This window comes from Salmo salar, chromosome 10 (assembly GCF_965601325.2).
Source record: "Salmo salar chromosome 10, fSalSal1, whole genome shotgun sequence".
NCBI classification, from domain to species: Eukaryota; Metazoa; Chordata; class Actinopteri; order Salmoniformes; family Salmonidae; genus Salmo; species Salmo salar.
The window spans coordinates 30,545,213-30,567,831 of NC_138300.1; the positions used below are offsets into that span (position 1 = coordinate 30,545,213).

General features: G+C 44.6%; 2 protein-coding genes across 5 annotated transcripts in view; both read right to left on the bottom strand.

The window, feature by feature from the left end:
* Positions 1 to 43: 43 nt before the first annotated feature.
* pfas (phosphoribosylformylglycinamidine synthase) lies at positions 44 to 11,704 on the bottom strand. 2 transcript variants are annotated; one of them, XM_014216793.3, is made up of 25 exons: positions 11,579 to 11,704; positions 10,213 to 10,335; positions 8,752 to 8,893; positions 8,513 to 8,618; positions 8,197 to 8,395; positions 7,495 to 7,600; positions 7,242 to 7,382; positions 7,008 to 7,132; positions 6,754 to 6,882; positions 6,461 to 6,598; positions 6,073 to 6,201; positions 5,692 to 5,922; positions 5,372 to 5,595; positions 5,023 to 5,265; positions 4,583 to 4,813; positions 4,130 to 4,310; positions 3,963 to 4,046; positions 3,659 to 3,814; positions 2,716 to 2,835; positions 2,413 to 2,558; positions 1,698 to 1,997; positions 1,500 to 1,614; positions 1,274 to 1,423; positions 980 to 1,120; positions 44 to 839 (listed from the first exon to the last, which is right to left on the bottom strand). In XM_014216793.3, exons 2-25 carry the CDS (start codon positions 10,331 to 10,333, stop codon positions 526 to 528), a joined length of 3,972 nt encoding a protein of 1,323 aa, XP_014072268.3. In that variant the 5' UTR covers positions 10,334 to 10,335; positions 11,579 to 11,704; the 3' UTR covers positions 44 to 525. The 2 variants fall into 2 exon arrangements, with proteins under 2 accessions (XP_014072268.3, XP_014072267.3); XM_014216792.3 differs by having other exon boundaries at positions 1,271 to 1,423.
* Positions 11,705 to 15,471: 3,767 nt separating this feature from the next.
* The window catches only part of ipo13b (importin 13b), a 49,756-nt gene continuing 42,608 nt past the window's right edge, over positions 15,472 to 22,619 (bottom strand). For 2 of the 3 annotated variants that reach the window (XM_014216802.3, XM_014216801.3), the window contains 6 exons: positions 21,355 to 21,407; positions 19,944 to 20,010; positions 18,624 to 18,682; positions 17,933 to 18,022; positions 17,645 to 17,826; positions 15,472 to 17,545 (listed from right to left, as the gene is read on the bottom strand). In XM_014216802.3, the coding sequence (XP_014072277.2) occupies positions 17,449 to 17,545; positions 17,645 to 17,826; positions 17,933 to 18,022; positions 18,624 to 18,682; positions 19,944 to 20,010; positions 21,355 to 21,407 (548 nt within the window). In that variant the 3' untranslated portion in view covers positions 15,472 to 17,448. Of the gene's footprint in view, positions 17,546 to 17,644; positions 17,827 to 17,932; positions 18,023 to 18,623; positions 18,683 to 19,943; positions 20,011 to 21,354; positions 21,408 to 22,619 lie in introns of those variants that run through there. The other variant, XR_014379016.1, reaches the window with a different exon arrangement.

The window sequence follows — 22,619 nt, forward strand, 5'->3', positions numbered from 1 at the left end:
CACATTAAAATACATGTTATCCTTGTATCAATTATTCCATCTCCACATTTTGAAATGTATTTAATTAGTTCTCAGTTTGATAGAAAAATAACAGTTCATAAACCATTTGGAAATTTGTCAGTAAATTACAAAATCCTCCAATATAATTAACAGTGTCAGTGATAAACAGAGAACCAATCACCTCTGTTAATAGTAGCGTGACCTTCGGAATGTTAAAGACAGCTCAAGTGATTGATCAGATACTTTTGACCACGGTGCAGTGATTGGTGGGCTTTATTTCAGCATTGATTCTCTGGAATGTAAAAAACAATCTGCAAATTATTTTCAGTGTGAGAAAATACTATTTTAAGTCACAATAACATAAAGACTGATTTCAGCAGAGTAACAGTGAATAACATGTAGTGGTGTGGGGAAGTAATTGGAATGTTTCTGACCATTTTAGCAGTGCAACTGACTTCCAAGCCCAATTTTGATTTCCACAGTTGGACTACAGTGCGAAAGAGCTGTGTTGTCTAGCTAGCTCCCTCACGGTTGATGACTACACCAGGCAGCAGCGTTAGTAAACATGCGTAGCCAGGGAGAGGTGGTGCTGAGGGAGCTCTGGAGCTCCCTGGGGGCCCATGGCCACTGCCAGCCAAAGGTACAGCGCTCCGGGTGGGGCATCATGGCCAGGTGGCGCCCATCCCTGGAGCTCAGCCCCGCCAGGCCCTGGGGAGAGCCGTTAGGGTTCTGGGGGTAAACCTCAGTGGGTGCGCCAGTGTCATCCAGGTAACGGAGGGGGGCGAGGCAGGAGGAGATGATACGCTGCTGAACCTGGGGGGAACGGAACTGAACCAGACCTGGAGAGAGGGAGAAGATGGAGAGTTGGATGACCCTTGGTGTTTGTGCATCATAGCCAACATTTATCATTTCAATGTGGGAAATTGCAATAGCTGTCTATGAAGCTAGATACGCTGAAGATTATTTTAAGCGATTGTACCTTCCCCATGAGCCACCCAGACGCCCAGGGCAGAGCCCTCCATGCCCCGGAGCCAGACTGAAGGAGAGGCCTTGATCCCTACACTGACGAACCGCGACTCAAACCTGCCAGACTGGTTATGGGTCAGGACCACATCAGACTCTGCAGAGACAAACACACAGCAAGAGGGTGAGTGGGACTGTCTGAGTGAACAGTACTCAAAAGACAGTCTTCAAATGAATCCTTGTCTTGGTAAATCACTCTGGGAAGAAACTGTAATAAGTAGACACCAAAGCGAAACGGTTTGCCTACCACCTCCTCCCTCCTCCCCCTCTCCGACCCATCCCAGCAGGGCTAGGAGCTGACAGCCGTTGCAAACACCCAGACTCAGTGTGTCGTCACGACGCCGGAATTGCTCAAACTCCGCCCTGGCCCGGGGGTTATAGGTCACTGTGGCAGCCCAGCCTATCAGGAGACAGACACACACAGGATTAAAGAGAATATGCGTATGTATGTGTACATACTGTATGTGTGTGCATACCTTTAGCTGAGCCCAGGACGTCTGCGTAGCTGAATCCTCCTACAAACACCAGAGCCTTGAAGATCTCTAGAGTTAAAGAGCCTGAACACAGGTCCTGCATGGTCACATCCCATACCTAGACAGACACAGAGAGAGAGGGGTCTCAAACAAATTAGGTGTGTGTATGTATGCCTGTGTGTGTGTATGTGTGCGCGGTACCTCAAAGCCAGCCATGTAGAGAGAGACGGCCATCTCTCTGTCTCCGTTGCTGCCCTCCTCTCTGACCACAGCCACGCGAGGCTGGCCTGCACCAAGACCATTATTGCTGGGTTTCTCCATGGGGTCAAAGGTGAGTTTAAAGTAGGGCTGTGTGCGTGTGGCTAGCCCCTCCTCTTCCTGCTGTACACATAGCTGATTGGCCTGCAGGCGTTCAAGCTGGAAACTGGTGCCTTCCCACAACGCCCGGAGGCTGGGCAGACGGTCGCTCAGCACTTCCTGTCCGTCCACATGAACTTTGACCTGAGACAGGAAGAGGAAGGACAATGTTAACAACAAAAATAAACAATATCCCCCAAAAAGCATTAATATCAAAGCATGATTTATGTGTGTTTGAGTCAAGTGCTCAATTCTATATTATAAACTGGGTATTTCAAGCCCTGAATGCTGATTGGCTGACAGCCGTGGTATATCAGACCATAATACCACGGGTATGACAAAACATGTATTTTTACTGCTCTAATTACGTTGCTAACCAGTTTATAATAGCAATAAGACTCTCCATGTTGCGTCGTGCTTAAGAACAGCCCTTAGCCGTGGAATATTGGCCATATACCACACCCCTCGGGCCTTATTGCTTAAGTATCTAACATAGGATTCTGCCCTATATGATCATCCAAGACAAACAATAGTGATATAAATAGTGTGTCAGTCTCACCATGGACTCTGGTCCGAAGCCTTGGGTGGTGCCGATGCGGTGACACTGTAGTCCAGCGTGAGTGTACTTCTGACACACATTCTCCACGTCCCTCTCACACACCTCCACTACCAAGCCCAACTCCTCACTGAATAACACCTCCAGGACTATAGGAAGACAGGGGGAGGGACAGAAAGGGGAGAGGAAGGGTACATAGAGGTAGGAAGGGTAAGAGAGAGATCTGTGTTGTATATATTGCATATTGATGCCATCTTTACCCCTGAGGGGTTTGAATAAAGTTATAGAATGTTCTGTCCTACTGACTTCCAGCACCCAGAGAGGGCAGGTCCACCTCTATCCCACGATTCCCTGCGAACGCCATCTCCAGCAGACAGGAAATGAGCCCTCCGTCGCTGATGTCATGTCCTGCACTCAGCAGGCGGTCTGTAACACACATAACACACTTCTACAATATACTACTGACTAGAATACACTGGTATGATACACTGACTAGAATACACTGCTGACTAGAATACACTGGTATGATACACTGCTGACTAGACTACACTGGTATGGTACACTGCTGACTAGACTACACTGGTATGGTACACTGCTGACTAGACTGCACTGGTATGATACACTGCTGACTAGACTGCACTGGTATGGTACACTGCTGACTAGACTACACTGGTATGATACACTGCTGACTAGACTGCACTGGTATGATACACTACTGACTAGAATGCACTGGTATGATACACTACTGACTAGAATACACTGGTATGATACACTACTGACTAGAATACACTGGTATGATACACTACTGATTAGAATACACTGGTATGATACACTGCTGACTAGACTACACTGGTATGATACACTGCTGACTAGACTACACTGGTATGATACACTGCTGACTAGAATACACTGGTATGATACACTGCTGACTAGAATACACTGGTATGGTACACTGCTGACTAGACTACACTGGTATGATACACTGCTGACTAGAATACACTGGTATGATACACTGCTGACTAGAATACACTGGTATGATACACTGCTGACTAGAATTCACTGGTATGATACACTGCTGACTAGAATACACTGGTATGATACACTGCTGACTAGAATACACTGGTATGATACACTACTGACTAGAATACACTGGTATGATACACTACTGACTAGAATACACTGGTATGATACACTCAGCAGACAGTACAGTGACAGTATATAAGCCATACTGATATAAAGTGTGACTGACCATGTAGCAGGATCTGTGTGGTATTGAAGCAGGCAGTCAGTAGCTCCGGGCGGTCGAGGTCAGGTGAGTGGTCACCTAACTGACCGTAACACTGGGCCAGAGCTGACCCTCCCAGTCTGTAGTGACCTGGATTCACTGGAACCCACAGTAACACGCCTGGAGAGGAGGAATGTTAGAGGTGTGCGTATGTGTGTGGAAATCAACTCCGGAACAGGTTTAAATGTTGAGCTGTGTCAATATTGTGATGTGCAGTGTGAATGTGTCTGTTCAAGAGTGTGTGTGCGTGTATGCGTGAGTAGCATACCTTGGCCGTCAGGGTTCTCCAGGTCAGGGGTAACAGTAGCCGTGATGTCAGGACACACAGCATACACAGAGATGACCAGAGCACCTAGAGAAAGAACAGATTTATACACCACACACACTGTACTAAAACACACACTGCCTGTCCCCCAAAACACACAAACAAAGTACCTGGTGCTTTGACAGTCTCTGTCCCAACTCTAGCAGCCATGCTCAGTGAGTCCTTCCCTCCGTCGATGGCCACGCCCAGCTGACCCATGACATCACACATGGCCTGACAAGCCTCCCAGAGACATGCCCCTTCACCAGGGAGTTTTGCCGCCCACATCCAGTTACCACTGCACTTTACATCCTGAGAACGCACGCACGCACACACACCCACACACACACACAGTCAGCACTTAGCACAGAGATATTGGTGCTGCTGTTCGCTAAAAGTTTGTTTTGGATCTTTCTGAAGGGCTCTGACTGTGGTCAATGCCAGCGCACCCCAATTATCTCTGCTGTGGTCAATGCCAGCGCACCCTAATTATCTCTGCTGTGGTCATTGAAATCATTGCATGCCTATAATTTTCTGTTCCTGTCAGGGCTGTGATTCTAACCGTGCCCGTTATATTCTATTACCTTCAGGGCTGTGACTTCAGCAAACACCAGATTGGTCAGCGCTTCCCCCACGGCCATGCGAGCTCCCGCCCCCGGGGAAACGAGACCTTTGATTGGTTGTTCCCCGATGGCGGTCGCCGCCCCCTTCAGGCCGAATGGAGATAGAGAGACGACAGCGACATCAGCCAATGGGGTGTGGAGAGGACCAACGCACTGTTGCTGGGCAACCAGACCCGTAACGGACCGGTCCACCTGAGAAAGGGAGGGAGACACAGAAGAGAGAGAGAGAGAGAGAGATGAAGGTAGTGAGACAGAGAGAGAATACAAAATGAACTCAAGAGCTTCTCTCTCTACAAAAACATTTTATTTACTAAACCTAACAGCCTTAATTTACTGTTTGTAATGTTAACGTGAGGGTCAAACATTACTGAGATAGTGAAATCCCTAAAACACACACACACCTTGTTAGTTAGGTAGCGTTTGGAGGCGACGGCGGGCAGGCGTAGGACTCTGTCCAGGGCGTCTCTTACACCCAGCCCAGTGGGAAGAGACAGAGGCTTCAGGTCAGTTGTCATCCTCTCCATGACAAAGTCCTTCTGGGGCATCTTCCCCAGCACCCAGTCCAGATTGAGGTCTACAGGACAGCGCCCCCTGTCTGTCTGGTCCTCTCCTTTACCACCACCCACATCATCCACAAGCACTATCTACACATGGAGAGAGACCATTATCAATATCACTCACACCCCAAAGGAAAGGTGTGAGGTAAAATGACAGAAATGTCATTGAGTTGTGATTCCTCCCCATCTTCACCTTTCCATCTCCAGTGATGTTTCCTACAAAGTCAACGGGGCACTTCTCCCTCTGACACACCCTCTCCAGGAAGGAGCGATCTGATTGGCGGATGAGCATGGCATTGCTCTCCTGGTACTCCGCCCCCCATAGCTCCAACACACTGAGGGTGGGGTCTCCTCTCTTAAACCTGCTGCAGTAGATCACAGCTCCCGCAGGCTCACACAGCTCCTTCAACACGTTACCTACAAAACAACTACATGAATCCAACACAACTACACACCCAACACATCACAACTCAGACATCTGTTCCCCAGCTTCGTCACACACTCTCTTCTTACCATTTCCCCCTGCCCCCTGGTCATGTATACTACAGATGGGGTTTCCTCCCGCTCTTTCCAGACAGGCCCTGAGTGCCCGGTTCATCTTCTGTTCCATCTCAGCATCTCCTCTCTGCACCGCCCCCAGGTCTCTGGCACTGGAGTTATCACCCTGCACCTGGATAGAGGAGGCAGCCCCTCCTCCCACTCCGATCCTGTACACCGGACCGCCGATCTTCACCACCTCCATTCCTGACAAACAACAGCTCAAGTAACAGTTTTTACAGACTGGCATTAATTCTATGTTTAAAATAATCCTATAATGTCAATAAATGATTTCCACGTGTTGACCCCAACTTTACCACTAACCTTACACCAATCAGCTCTAACCAAAGATCTCACCTTTCTCCGCCTGCTCCTTCTTCACATGTGCATCTTCGATGGAGCCCAGCCCACCGCTGAACATGATTGGCTTGATCCACTCTCTCCTCTCCCCACTGGCCAGTCGCATGCCGAAGGACCGAGCAAAGCCTAGATGGAGACCGAAAGCAAGTTTACCTACTGTGGTTTCAACTCCAAAAAACATGTCATACTCATGAGGAACGGAAGGCTGGTTAAGTCTGAAATGGAACCCTATTCCCTATACGTTCCACCACTTTTGATTAGTGTGTACGAAATGGCACCCTATTCCTTATATAGTGCACTACTATTGAAGTACTACAGCAGCACTATATAAGGAATAGGGTGCAATTTCAGATGCTGCTGTTGTTTCCATTGTTCGTGTCTGTACCTGCCAGGACTGGTTCTCCAAACTTGTTGCCGTAGTCTGACGCTCCATCACTGGCTCCGATGACCACCTGCAGGGGCGGGGCAAAGCTGGGGGGGTACTCCCACCCCTCCCCCTTACACTCCCATGGCAGGCTGTAACCTGGGGAGAGAGAAGGATAGGGGGAGTGAAGAGGAGGATGGGGGAGATGAGATGGACAATTTGTCATCTTTTACTCATGCAAGGTTTCCTGCCATTTCCATGATCCTCACGACAGACAGCGGCAGGTACAGACAGACATCTCTCCGGACACTCACCAGGTATGTGGAGGTTGCCAAAGCAGTATCCGGCAGTGCCAGCGATGACGTGCCCGCCCTGCCCAGCACTCTGCACATCTCTGATACGCCCTCCTGTCCCCGTGGTGGCACCACTGAACGGAGCTACACCTGGGGTTACATAGAGGAGGAGGAAGGCAGGGAGAGAGGAGGGATTTCAAAAAGATGTAAATATATGTATAAAAGAACTGTAACACGCTCCTGGCCTGGGTGTGTGAGTGTGTGCATGTTCTCACCAGTAGGGAAGTTGTGTGTCTCAGCAGTGAAGATGACATGTCTTTCAGAGCGTCTCAACTCGTAGGAACTGGCCTGGCATGGGTCTCTGGGGTACACACTCTCCACCTCCATCCCCTTTATACCACTACACAAACACACACACTATGGAATTGTAAAATGTGGAAAGAAAAACTAAATCCCCATCATTGTGTGACATTTTGTAAAAGCGTCCTTCCATACACCATCTTTCCTACCTGCTGTTGTCACAGAACTGGATGACGTTGTTCTGGTTGCTATGACGCTGGGTGTCCATGATGAGGCTGAACAGAGTGTCCTTCTGCTCATGTCCGTCAATCACCATACGTCCCCGGAAGAACCAATGACGACTGTGCTCACTGAGGGAGGGCGGCACAGAGACAGGAAATGCAAAAAGTTACCCCCAGAAGCAAAACATGAATAAATAAAAAAGGAAGATTAAAGAGTACACCCCCAACAAAACACACCTACCTGTTGGACTGGGCGAGGTCGAAACACTCCACACTGGTGGGGTTCCTCTTCACTCTCTGGAACAACGATGTGTAGTAGTCCAGATCCCACGAGTCAAAGGCCAGACCTACACACACTTGAATATGTTATTTGGATCAACAATGAAACACGTCAGATCAAACAGGGAGCTCACGTCCTCAAGGCTGTTCACATTAACACAATTCTAAAAATGAGAAACTAACAGCTATCAAGGGAAGGCTGTTCATGTGGGTGAGTTTACTATTCAGTCTTTAACGCCACAGGCTCCTCAGAAAGTATGAGGGATTGAATTTATCACACACACACACACACACACACACACACACACAGATATTGCAAACAGTTAAATCACTGCTCGCAGAGCATGCTATAATCTAATTACACAAACACACAAAGTGTGCCTTAGTGTAATTACAGACACACACATACAAGCTAATCAATGACACTGTCACAGTCCTGTGACTTCAACCATCTATGTCATTAGATTATACGTCATGTGACAAAGTAGGCCTATCCACATAAGGGGAAGGACTGGCGAAAGAGAGGGGGAGGGAAAAGGAAAGGTTAGAGAGGACAACAAGAGATAGCTGACATAAGAAGAAGAGTGAGAAAAGAAAGAAAGGTAGACAGGAAGGAACAGATCGAAGACCTGATGAGATATCTAACATTAACAGGTGTACTTACCCAGCTCATCGTTAGCCGTCTCCAGGGCAGCTCGTCCTTTCTCCAGGATGTCTACCTCAAACACTTCCTGTGGTTTGGTTGCCACAGTGAAGGAGGAGATGGGATGTGTGTAAACACACTCAGTCATACTGTCATAGAGACTGCTGACCAGTCTCTCCACCTCTCCATCCAACACTGTCTCACTCTGTCCATCCTTGGGCTGGAGAGAGGCGAGAGAAAGGGACAGGAAAGTTAGAATTGATCCAGTTGTCCCCTTGTGCAACATGGCAGCCTGAGGAATTGCACCTAAATTGTGTGCGTCTGTGTATTTGTGTACTTGTATCAGCAGTCTTCTGGACAGCTCCACTCTGGTGACGTTGGTCAGTCCAGCACTTTGACAGATGGACACAGCGTTAGTGGACCATGCTGTTGAAAAGTTCAACCTACAGGGGGCAGCACAAACAAAACATTAGACCACAACATATCAACAGTGGGGCGCAAGGGCTGATTTATTTGAGCATTTCACTATACTCTAGGCCCTCGTGTTTGTGTGTGTGTGTTTGTGAGTGTGTGTACCTAGGTCCGATCTCCACTAGTGTTCCTCCCTCTCCCTCTCCCTCTGTCAGGTATGGTGTGTCAGACAGCTGTTCCGTCTGCAGAGCGGGGCGGAACAGCCACAGCAGCACCTCCCTCTGCTCTACACTCAGAGACTCAGCGCCTAGGGGAGTAAGGGGAGGGATATGAGGAGAGAGAATTAGAGAGCCTAATATTTGCTTAAGACACTTTTTCCTCCTCTTCATTTAACTAGGAAGTCAGATAAGAACAAATTCATATTTATAATGACGGCCTACCAGGACGGAAAAGGCCTCCTGCGGGGACAGGGGATAAAAATAATAAACAACACTACACAAAGAGAGACCTAAGACAACACAGAATGGCAACAACACGACAACACACGAGCAGCACAAACATGGTACAAACGTTGTTAGACAACAGCACAAAGGGGAAAAAGGTAGACAACACATCACGCGAAGCAGCCGCAACTGTCAGTAAGTGTCCATGATTGAGTCTTTGGATGGAGATAAGAGACGGAGATAAAACTGTCCAGTCGCTAGCTGCAGCGAACTGGAAGTGACCCAGGGATGTGTGCTTTGGGGACCTTCAACAGAATGTGACTGGCAGAAGGGACGTTGTATGTGGAGGATGAGGGCTGCAGTAGATCTCTCAGCAAGGGAGGGTTGAGCCATAAGAGTTTTTTTTATAAGAATCAACCAGTGGGTCTTGATTTGGGTATACAGAGATGGCCAGTTTACAGAGTATAGAGTGTAGTGATGTGTCCTTTAAGGAGCATTGGTGGTAAATCTGATGACCGAATAGTAAAGAACATCTAGCTGCTTGAGAGCACCCTTACCTGTCGATCCACAGTCCCAGTCAAAAGTTTGGACACACCTACTCATCTTATTCAAGGGTTTTTATTTTCTACACTGTAGAATAATAAGCTTAGACATAAACTATGAAATAACACATGGAACCATGTAGTAACCAAAAAGTGTTAAACAATTGAGCTGGATTGGGATGAGTTGGACCGCATGATTCCTACATGATTCCATATGTGTTATTTCATAGTTTATGTCTTCAGTATTATTCTACAATGTAGAAAATAGTAAAAATAAATAAACACCTACTCATTTAAGGGTTTATCTAAACTTTTGACTGGTACTGTATAAATGACATCTCCGTAATCTAGCATGGGTAGGATGGTCATCTGAATCAGGGTTGGTTTGGCAGTAACAACCACATCATCAACATTAAGGGACATGGGCAGCTGTGAGGAAGGTATATTCTCCAGTTCTTTCACCACTGTCCAGAACTTCTTGGGGTTAGACCCACAGAGAGAGAACTGCTTCTTAAAGTAACTAACTTTGGCCTTCCGATAGCCTGAGTGCACGTATTTATTATTTGCCTGAACAACAAGCAGTCAGCCTAAGTATTTGTGCGTATCTTTCACTCATATACATTATGCACAAACACACTCACCTGTCAGCTCAACATTGTAGCAGAGCTCACTGGTGATTGACAGCTGGGGGTGAAGCTGAGCAGCAGTCTGTAAGACCCACCCCCTCTCAGCCTCCTTACTGTAGAACCTCACTACTGCCATAACTAGAGATGGGGAGATGAGTGGATCATTTTATTTTTTAAGCTGCATTTCAAAACCATAGGTGACATAGCACATATGTCACCATGCACATAGTGGAGGCCACATGACAGAAGAGTAATTTAACACTAACCATCTTTAAATCAAACACAATCATTATAATCAATCAATAATCTATAAGGACCTACTCCAGATCTGTCCCTGTGTTGACCTTTGACCTGATTATGCCCTGGACAGAGGTCAACTCTGCAGCCAGAACAGAGTGTGTTGTATTTTTGTGACACTGTAGTCAGTCTGTCAGCTAAACACAGGAAATTATACAAACATACTAGAGCGAGATCAAATACGTGTCTGTCAGTGTAGCCTAACTGTTGGCTTATCAGTGTGGGTTGGTACACACTGCACTTTGGGTTCTAAAGATGTCTCGATGCTCTCACCCTCAAAGGAATGTTTACTGTAGCATTTGAGGTCCATTGATACTTTCACGTGTGAATATAGTGCTAGTCTGTGACAAGGCAGCCTAGTTGTTCAGCTAAACTTGCAGCCATTTTCTATGCATTGCAAAATCTGCCCCAACTGTTACTAGGTTATAACAAGTTAGAGGATGTGTGCTAGACAGAAATACAGAGTAGAACGAGGTGATCACTTTAGGTAGCTAAGTGGATATGGATCATGAGGCTGATTCCCACTCCACTCCTCTCTATACAGTGCATTCAGTAAGTAATCACAGTCAGGACATGGGTCAACTTTATTATTTGCGTGTTGCATCACAAGGCATGCAGCTCGGGCTCTATCAGGGGTATTTCGTTAACTGATAACCAGTGTCCTCCATATGAAAATAATGCTTTTTTAGCTATGATAGCAATTTAGCCAGAGATATTGTAAGTAATTTGGTTAGCTAAGTAACGTTAGCTAACAAAATAATAAAGAATACAATCAAACTCGGATTTGATTGTTGTATCAACAAATGAACTGGTAAGAGAACGTGGCACGTAAATAAGTGAGTTTTCTACTTCCTGCAACAATAGATCGTGCACAAGATATAACACGGCATCAAATCTAAACTTTGAAACCGCTAGATAAGTTACTTGCAAAGTTGCTATCTACAGTAACGTTAGCTAGCTAGCTTTAATTCGTCAGCTAGCTGGATATTTCAATACGAATAGTTCACTAGCTAGTAGTTAGCTACAACGAGTAAAATAAAGGCCAAAGTTTAGTGGAAAACTTTCTTAGCAAAAGGCTGCTTACCTTCCAAGTCCAAAAGTAGCTATTCTTCTGAATGACTGATCGGTAGAGCACCCCACGTGTGTGAGGACGCACCAAACTCGCCACCACACACCGACGATGAGAAGACGGCGCATGCGTGCTTCTGTTGTAAACGTTTGGTATGATCCTGATTGTACATTTTCCTTTAAACGTTTGTAATTCCCTTCTTTGTGAAATTAGGAAGAAGCCCATGAAAATGATTAATGAATACAGCTTTGTGCCATATTTCTGATTTCCTTTCTGCATTTATTATAGGCAACACAGACCTAACATACTGGCCAGTAGGAAGTGCGCGCACACACACACACACACACACACACACACACACACACACACGACTTGCCATCTCAGATATATTTAATAAATTAAAACAAGGTACAAAAAAGAAACAATGTACATTTCATCCCGCTCCAACCCTCCTCCTCTCTCTTTGTCAGTGACAAACATACTCTCAGACAGTTCCCTTGACCGTAGGATGAAGTCAACCCTAGACACTGATCCGAAGTCAGTCTTGCATCTTCAGCCCATAAAGGTTAAATTGAGGACCCACTGAGGGTAAGCTGATCCTAGATCTTTGTCTAATGGCCAACTTATACCCAGAGCATTATCTCACAGCGTCACACTCACAGTATTTCATAATCTCCCAAAAAACCACCCACCCCGTACCCCAAAAACACACACATGCTACATGTCTGCAGGCACCTAGTGACACGAAGAGGGAACGGACAGAGGAGATGTCATAAGGAAGCAGGAAGTACACATGGGAGCCAGCTGCTCCAATCATTTCATCCATCCTAAATGGTACCCTATTCTCTGATCTCCATCTATTTTCATGAAGTCATTTCAGACGCAGTCTCAGTTCCATTCGCAGAGAAGAGTTCCATTCCATCTGTCTCCAACTGCAAATACAGTTCCTGAATAATCTTTATGACATCGCTGACTACCCCTCCCAGTCTTGTTCTAGGCAGGCACCCGGTTGGGTGATAGGACTCAGGTTGCTTGTTGGCAAGCACTGGTTAAGAGCGGTACAGTGTGTAGTTTGTTCTACTGGTTTATAGATCATACGAATGAGTTCATCTAGTCAATGGTTAGGACTGGTCAGTCAATCCAGGAAATATGGAGGTTAGTGGACTGTTGCAGTTCTTGTGTGTTGTGAGCAGAGAACATTTAAGTGGAGTACTCAATATATGTACTGTATGTAGGGGAGGACTAAGATAGTGTCAAATGGAGGGATAGGGTCCATGATTAAAAGGGGGGGGTCTGTGTGTTTGGTAGGAGAAAGTGATGAAGGTCCAATATAAGTGCACTCAACAAGTGGGGGGCAGACATTTGCTCACACTCATGCACACTGCATCAACACTGCACAGATGCCCCTACACATACACGCCCCCCCCCCCCCACACACACACACACAAGAAAGTGTTCAGAAACTTATTATGCACAACATGATTAATAGAGTTGCACGACTACAGTGACTGTACAGTCCACAGATAGGACAACACACCCCCATCTATTCCTTTCCCTCCCCTCACAACACTCAACTCTCCAACCCCTGCATCACTCTCTCCCTCACCTTTTCTCCCTCCTCATTGATCGATCATCGGACATTCTAGATTATTGAGGAAACTACAGTTCTGTGTGTGTGAGTGTGTGTATGTAGCGCTGGCCAGGGGCAGGAGAGCAGACAGTATAATCTTCTGCTTTAGTCTAGTTGGTCAGTGGTTCAACCTTCAATCAGCACATAATTCCCCATAAAGGCAAATATCAAAATCAAATTAGACTAGTTCACATGACATTCCAAAATAATGTTGGCAAACGTAAGAGCATTGGGGTGGGTGAGTCAGTGTTGTATGGTATACGGTATGCTGTTAAAATGTGTCAGTCCACAGAATCCTGTCCCGTCATTGGTCCCTCTCTTCCTGTTTTGCAGCAGCAGGACTGGCACTCCCTTTGTTTCGTAATATATATATATGTATGTGTGTGTATATATATATGTATGTGTGTGTATATATATATATATATATATATATATATATATATATATACACATACACACACTTGAAGTCGGAAGTTTACATACACTTAGGTTGGAGTCATTAAAACTCGTTTTTCAAACACTCCACAAATTTCTTGTTAGCAAACTATAGTTTTGGCAAGTCGGTTAGGACATCTACTTTGTGCATGACACAAGTAATTTTTCCAACAATTGTTTACAGACAGATTATTTCACTTAGAATTCACTGTATCACAATTTCAGTGGGTCAGAAGTTTACATACACTAAATTGACTGTGCCTTTAAACAGCTTGGAAAATTCCAGAAAAGGATGTCATGGCTTTAGAAGCTTCTGATAGGCTAATTGACATCATTTGGGTCAATTGGAGGTGTACCTGTGGATGTATTTCAAGGCCTACCTTCAAACTCAGTGCCTCTTCGCTTGACATCATGGGAAAATCAAAAGAAATCAGCCAAGACCTCAGAAGAAAAATTGTAGACCTCCACAAGTCTGGTTCATTCTTGGGAGCAATTTCCAAACGCCTGAAGGTACCACGTTCAACTGTACAAACAATAGTACGCAAGTATAAACACCATGGGACCACGCAGCTGTCATACCGCTCAGGAAGGAGATGTGTTCTGTCTCCTAGAGATAAACGTACTTTGGTGTGCGAAAAGTGCAAATCAATCCCAGAACAACAGCAAAGGACCTTGTGAAGATGCTGGAGGAAACAGGTACAAAAGTATCTATATCCACAGTAAAACAAGTCCTATATCGGCATAACCTGAAAGGCCACTCAGCAAGGAAGAAACCACTGCTCCAAAACCGCCATAAAATAGCCAGACTACGGTTTCCAACTGCACATGGGGACAACGACCGTACTTTTTGAAGAAATGTCCTCTGGTCTGATGAAACAAAAATATAACTGTTTGGCCATAATAACCATCGTTATGTTTGGAGGAAAAAGGGGGAGGGTTGCAAGCCGAAGAACACCATCCCACCGTGAAGCACGGGGGTGGCAGCATCATGTTGTGGGGGTGCTTTGCTGCAGGAGAGACTGGTGCACTTCACAAAATAGATGGCATCATGAGAAAGGACTATTATGTGGATATATTTAAGCAACATCTGAAGACATCAGTCGGGAAGTTAAAGCTTGGTCGCAAATGGGTCTTCCAAATGGACAATGACCCCAAGCATACTTCCAAAGTTGTGGCAAAATGGTTTAAGGACAACAAGGTCAAGGTATTGGAGTGGCCATCACAAAGCCCTGACCTCAATCCTTCGAAAATTTGTGGGCAGAACTGAAAAAGCGGGTGCGGGAAAGGAGGCCTACAAACCTGACTCAGTTACACCAGCTCTGTCAGGAGGAATGGGCCAAAATTCACCCAACTTATTGTGGGAAGCTTGTGGAAGGCTACCCAAAACTTTTGACCCAAGTTAAATAATTTAAAGGCAATGCTACCAAATACTAATTGAGTGTATGTAAACTTCTGACCCACTGGGAATGTGATGAAAGAAATAAAAGCTGAAATAAATCATTCTCTCTACTATTATTCTGACATTTCACATTCTTAAAATAAAGTGGTGATCCTAACTGACCAAAAACAGGGCATTTTTACCAGGATTAAATGTCAGGAATTGTGAAAAACTGAGTTTAAATGTATGTGGCTAAGGTCTATGTAAACTTCTGACTTCAACTATGTGTGTGTGTGTGTGTGTGTGTGTGTGTATATGTATATATATATATATATATATATATATATATATATATATATATATATATATATATATATATATATATATATATATATATATATATATATACATACATACATACATACATACATACACACACACACACAGTACCAGTCAAAGGTTTGGACACCTACTTATTCAAGGGTTTTTCTTTATTTTTACTATTTTCTACATTGTAGAATAATAGTGAAACAACACACATGGAATCATGTAGTAACCAAAAAAGTATTAAATAAATAAAATATGAGATTTTTCAAAGTAGCCACCCTTTGCCTTGATGACAGCTTTGCACACTTTTGGCATTATCTCAACCAGCTTCATGAGGTAGTCCCCTGGAATGCATTTCAATTAACAGGTGTGCCTTGTTAAAAATTTATTTATGGAATTACTTTCCTTCTTAATGCGTTTGAGCCAATCAGTTGTGTTGTGACAAGGTAGGGGTGGTATACAGAAGACAGCCCTCTTTGGTAAAAGACCAAGTCCATATTATGGCAAGAACAGCTCGAATAAGCAAAGAGAAACAACAGTCCATCATTACTTTAAGACATGAAGGTAATTAAATATGGAACATTTCAAGAACTTTGAACGTTTCTTCAAGTGCAATCGCAAAAACCATCAAGCGCTATGATGAAACTGGCCCTCATGAGGACCGCCACAGGAAAGGAAGACCCAGAGTTACCTCTGCTACAGAGGATAAGTTCATTAGAGTTACCAGCCTCAGAAATTGCAGCCCAAATAAATGCTTCACAGAGTTCAAGTAACAGATACATCTCAACATCAACTGTTCAGAGGAGACTGTGTGAATCAGGCCTTCATGGTCAAATTGCTGCAAAGAAACCACTACTAAAGGACACCAACAACAAGAATAGACTTCTTTGGGCCAAGAAACACAAGCAATGGACATTAGACCGGTGGAAATCTGTCCTTTGGTCTGATGAGTACAAATTTCAGATTTTGGGTTCCAACCGCCGTGTCTTTGTGAGACGCAGAGTAGGTGAACGGATGATCTCCGCATGTGTGGTTCCCACCGTGAAGCATGGAGGAGGTGTGATGGTGCATTGCTGGTGACACTGTCTGCGATTTATTTAGAATTCAAGGCACACTTAACCAGCATGGCTACCACAGCTTTCTGCAGCAATACGCCATCCTATCTGGTTTGCGCTTAGTGGGACTATCATTTGTTTTTCAACAGAACAATGACCCAACACACCTCCAGGCTGTATAAGGGCTATTTGACCAAGAAGGAGAGTGATGGAGTGCTGCATAAGATGACCTGGCCTCCACAATCACCCGACCTCAACCCAATTGAGATGGTTTGGGATGAGTTGGACCGCAGAGTGAAGGAAAAGCAGCCAACAAGTGCTCAGCATATGTGGGAACTCCTTCAAGACCTACGGAAAAGCATTACAGGTGAAGCTGGTTGAGAGAATGCCAAGAGTGTGCAAATCTGTCATCAAGGCAAAAGGTGGCTACTTTGAAGAATCTCAAATATAAAATATATTTTGATTTGGTTAACACTTTTTTGGTTACTATATATGTGTTACTTCATAGTTTTGATGTCTTCATTATTAATCGGCAATGCAGAAAATAGTAAAAATAAAGAAAACCTTGAATGAGTAAGTGTGTCCAAACTTTTGACTGGTACTGTATATTTATTTAGTTTTCTTTCCAAAGATACAAAGGTAAACTAGCTAGCTACGTACAGCAGGTACAGTACCACTATCATCTCAGATGCTAAACAACCAGGAAACAGCAGGGAAACAGCCTCTGAGCCACGGAAGATCCCAATGGAACGACAGAGCGAGAGAAAAGAGAGAAAGAGGGTGTAGAGAGGGCATGCTGGGAGTTGAAGTCACAAAAGGGAAGAAGGAGAGATAGAGAGACAGGGGGAAAGAGAGGAAAGAAGGAGAGCAGCCTTCGTCAGACCGTTGAGTGGTGTGACAGAGCGCCATTCGTCCAATGGCTGGCCTGTATGGGGAGCTGTTTTCTGTTCTAGGGGGAGGGTCTAGTTTCAATCGTCCAAGGAAAACTCCAGTGTTGAGAGGTTTGTCGGTACTGTGGTACCGAGGCGTCCAGCCTGGGGAAGTCGTGGCAAGGTCAGGGTCAGTATTCAGCGGCGTACTCGGTCCCGTGAAGCCCTCTGCAGACTAGTGTAAACTCCTTCACTATGTCCTTCACCCTCCGCTTATTGACTCGCTCTCTAGAGGGAGAGCGAGAGGAGAGAGATGGGGTCAGACACAGAGAAAGAAAAGCTAACAGCAGCATTGCCTAGGTGAGTGAGCAAGTACGTGTGTGGTACCTGAGTATCTGTTGGGTGAAGGTGTCCTTCTGTTCTGTGGTGACCCTAGTGGAGGGGAAGCCTGCTGCCTGCAGCGCCTCTTTCAGCCACACAGTGAGAAGAGGGAAACAGTGCTTATTGAGACTGAACAGCACCTCAGCAAACTGGTCCATCAAACTACGAGATGAACCTCCCCCGATGGCCTGGAGAGAGAGAGAGGAAGAAAGGAAAGACCAGTCAGTAAGGTGATATGTTTCAGTATACAGTAGGACATCTAAAATACATTAGCGAGGATGCATGTAGGTTTACCTCTAGTACAGCCTGCAGCAGTAGTTTTCCATCCTCCTGCACCACTCTGGCCACTGGGGGCACATCTGAGCAACGGGGCAACAACTCAGTCTACGGCACACACACAGGGACAATCAGAGAGAACCACAAAACTAAGAACACATTTCAACAAGATTCACCTTGGTTAACCAAAAACATACACTTCACTCCGTATTTATTTGGACAGTGAAGCTAAAACCTTGGCTCTATACTCCAACATTTTGGAGTTTTTCAAATTAGGCGAAAGTACAGAATGTCACCTTTTATTTGAGGGTATTTTCATGCATATATGTTTTAATGTTTAAAAATGAAGGTACTTTATGTATCTAGTCCCCCCATTTGAAGGTGTCATAAGTATTTGGACATATTCACCTATGGTGTATTAAAGTAGTCAAAAGTTTAGTATTTGGTCCCATATTCCTAGCACGTAATGACTACATCAAGCTTGTGACTACAAACTTGTTGGATGCATTTGCAGTTTACTGTACATAAAGTTATTTCTAAACAGCAAAACATATATTAAAATACCCTCAAATACAAGGTGACATTCTTTACTAAAAAACATTTGATCTCAAATCCAAAATGCTGGAGTATAGAGCCAAATTAAAAATGTTTAGCTTTACTGTCCAAAATACAGAGGGGAGTGTGTGTGTGTGTGTGTGTGTACACTCACAAAGAACAAGCAGGTAGACTTCACTGTTGGAGCTTCTGGGAATTTGAGTGACAGTACTCCTACAGGAGAGAGAGAGGGGGAGGGGGGCATTAAAGAAACATAAAAATACAAAAGCTTTTCTATTTAAACTATTTAAAGGGCGACAGCACTTCCTGATTTGGCCTCTTATGGAAGATTGCTCATTAAGCGGCCATGACTGAAGACAAACGAGAGTGGTCTTGGTGGTGTGGTTTGATCTGGGTGTGTTATTATATCCTACCCTGGCAGGTACTGTTGTTTGTCCCCCTGAGTCAGCGTAGCAACAACATAGCGTCTTCCTCAAAATAGTCACTTCCTATCAATTGTCCGAATTAATCTAAGATAAATCAAGAAATCTGTAATTAATTTATTCGTTTTTGCCTTGGAGATCTTAGTCAATTTTACATCTCGCTAAGGTCTTTGGTGCAGTATTTCGCAAGTAATTTTTTTTTCACATGAAAAACTTTTTTCTGGGAACGATAACATGTCTACTACAACTTCATAATCTGCAAGCTGTGAAACTATCGTAAATAAAGCACAAGCTACACATTGTTTATCAGTGCCCAAAATCACTTGCTAGCTAATTTACAACTCTGTGTTCACCACAGGCGAGTGGCAACGTGTGTACTTCGGGTGCCGTTGTGTTTTTTACAACTTTCTCACTATTACCAGTGTCTGTCTGGCAGTGTTTCATAGGGAATCATGTTACAAAGCAGGTCGCGGGGGACACAAGATGCTCGCAAATGGGTTTTGGAATATTGACAAGTTGCAGTTAGAATACAGGTGCGCGCTGATCGTCTCAATTCTAATTTTGCCCCAAAAGTGGCAGACTTGCGTGATTAACACTATCAAACATCAGTCTGATGCGCTGCATAAAGGACAGGTCTGTCTCACTGTCTGGAGGTTCTGGATGCTGTGATTGGATAGAGTGCGTGCAGCAGATAGAGCTGAATTAGCACAGCTGCTTCTCTCGTGTTAGTGAGCACTGGGCAAGTGGACACGATCGTAAACCCTCCAGTAAGTCGTGACAAACTCCCTTACAAAATTCAGTTTTGGACGAGACTGACTTTATGTCCAAATTTATCCTATTTACACTTTGAAGTCAATTTTGACACGAGAATGAATGTTTCTAACTCACATCCATGCCACATAGAACCAACTTCTCTGGATTTAAAATGGCCTAAGGGGCAGTTGACCTTTAAACACTTTCTAACAGTTTTACAGTGTGCGTGTTAAAAGGGACGCGGCAACACACACACAATGATGAGTGTGTGTGTTGGGAGCAAAGAGACACACACTTACCACAATGGAACACAGCTTTCACGTCAAGACTCTCAGATAAGAAGAGATCTGGCTTCCGTTTGAGGGCCTACAGTAGGAGGCAGACAGAGGCATGACACAGGGCAGGAGTCTGTGCCCCTACTCCATGGGTACACCCTCTCTCTGCCCCCCCACCCCACCACTCTTCTAGCCTCGTAGACAGAACCGTGTCTGCTTTAGACAACTCCTTTGTCATTGCCATGTTCACCCACAAGGTCAGGAACAACTTGTAGCCCGAGCTAAACAATGAGAGGCAAATTCTGATTCTCCTTGATGTGTGATCTCGTTCACTACCCATCTGGGATTTAACAGCATTGGATTGGTGTAGACAAAGTGTTTCTTAAACCAATCCAATGTTTTTAAATCCTTGAGGGGAAGTGAATGTGAGTTGGGATAAAGGAGTTGTCTATAGCAGGTAAACAGATGAAGCTACCAGGCTAGACTACTCCACTCTCCCTACGACAAACTACCACTCATACAGTAAGTACACAACTCTGCTCCAATGCAAACTCGGCAAACAAACTGGAGAAAAACAAAAATAGAAAATTATTCAAAACTTAAGTCAAACTAAAGGCAATGATGGTTCTGTAGCTTTTGTATCAATTTAATTCTGATACACTATTTTTTTCTCCCTTTTTTGGCCTGGTTGGATTGAATATGCAACATAAGTAAAGTACATGTACGGATAAATACAACTGATACTGTAATTAACTCATTCAGGATGGAGGAGGAGAGGGGGACAGAGGGAAGAGGAGATCAGATCTATCCAAAGATTAAAGGAAGAAGAATGTAGAAGGAAGACAAAAATAAAAAAAAGAGGGCAACCAATTCGCCTGAATTGATTAATTAATGGAATATTAATTAATTTGGGCTTTGATTGGCACTGGGCTGGAATTACATCAGAAAAGGGGCGTGGCTCTGGGATTCTAACCAGTGAGGTCAACTACCCTGGAACTACATCCCAGGGTCATGTTCAGTAGGACAACTGAACATGAAAATGTTTCTTATTGGACACGTTCAGTTTGTCCCTCCTTTCAAAACATTCTCTTGTTTTTTGCCTACTGGACATGACCTTGGTGAACTCTGAACCGAACTCCCTCATCTTCAGACAAAGGTGTAGCTACTGGTTAGAGCCCTGAGTATTGAAGACACGTCCTTCAATAGCGCCACCTACTGTCTATTCTCTGCCCTGCCATTATGATGGGTCGCCCTAGGACCCTTTTTAACAAACAACAGAAAGAGAAAGGAGAGAGAGCTAGAGATAACGAGACAGAGACAGAGAGAGCGAGAGAGACAGAGAGAGAACAAGAGAGTGAGACAAAGAGACAGAGAGAGAGAGACAGAGAGAGATTGAGAAACCCAAAGTGAATGAAATAAGAAACCAAAAACACACCTGAGCTTGGAGTTGCATAAATGAATCAACAATATCAGGATGATCCCTGGGTCCTAAAATATAATAAAGATGAAACTTAACAAATCATAAAGAATAAAGAGAATAATAATAATATACAAACAGCAACTCAACCGATTCAACAGTCATGTGGAAAGAAAAGAGAACAGAAAAGATCTCATTGAAATAATTGTCACACGTGAGTAAAGAACAAACAAAGGGGAGAGAGAGGGAGGTGGGGCGTGTGAAGCTTTGGAAGAGTCTCAGAAAAACAGGGAGCGGTTGAACGAACAGAAAACAGGTAGAGAAAGAAAAGACATGGGTTCCATTTGGAGATAAAAAAGAAAGTAGTAACGAGAGAAGGAACAAACCTAAAAATAACAAAAGTGGGTTTGGAGTGGGGAACCCAGGAGGCACCTCTGTTACTGTGACGCTTCAGAGAAAAAGGGGCGTCCAGTCCCAAATCAACCCCTAGCCTCTACCCCCTTCCCCTGGGATAGCCCCTATGCATCTCCCCTAGACTATACACCCTAGGGGCTTGCAAATGTCATACGATAGGCAATATGATATTTTTCTGTGTGGCTTACAACCATCCATGTGCCAAGGGGGTAGGGGCTGGGGGTTGATTTGGGATTGGGTCAATAGAACCCCAGACCCCTACCCCCAACCCACCCCCCAAAAGATGAACACTTGGGAGGCAACCCTTCCCTTCACTGTTCCCAGACTCCAAACAAGACCCAAGCCCTCACCTTACAGGCTTATTCAGTGGGGTGCAACCCAGATAGAAATGCAATGTATAGAGCACACACAATTCCGTTCTGTAAAACCGAGGGCTGTCTGTTCTACACAATACATTTCTATATGAACGTTGTTCTGCAACAACATTCTGTGATGTTTTGTAACATTGCACCATACTGTATAAGATACAGGCCACAGTGTAACATTTAAGGTCACCTGCTCAGAAAGAAAGAGTTAAAGAAAGGAGGAGAGGCAGCCATTATCAATCAAACACAGTCAAAGCAGAAGAGGGGGAGTAGGGAATGAGAGGACAACTAAAAAGGGAGAAGAGAGGGCTAGACAGTATTCAGATAACAACCACTGGATAATGTCAGTGTGAAAAACAAAACTTCCTTCTAATGCTTTTTCTTCTCTAATTCTCCATAGCAGCACAGGAGGACAGAGGATGCATATCAATAATCTAACGTGACTTCCTCTCCTCATCGCCTCCCCTTCATCTGCACTCATCTAAGAACACTGCAATATGATGC

What these genes read in the sequence shown, in the direction of transcription:
- pfas (XM_014216792.3), bottom strand. Translation starts at nt 10,333, where the DNA reads ATGGCAGTAGTGAGGTTCTACAGTAAGGAGGCTGAGAGGGGGTGGGTC. An exon ending in CCAGGGGGCAGGGGGAAATG is followed by an intron (nt 5,596 to 5,691) that starts GTAAGAAGAGAG and finishes GTTGTTTTGTAG; the next exon opens with GTAACGTGTTGAAGGAGCTG. An exon ending in GCCCTCTCTGGGTGCTGGAA is followed by an intron (nt 2,559 to 2,715) that starts GTCAGTAGGACA and finishes GTCTTCCTATAG; the next exon opens with TCCTGGAGGTGTTATTCAGT.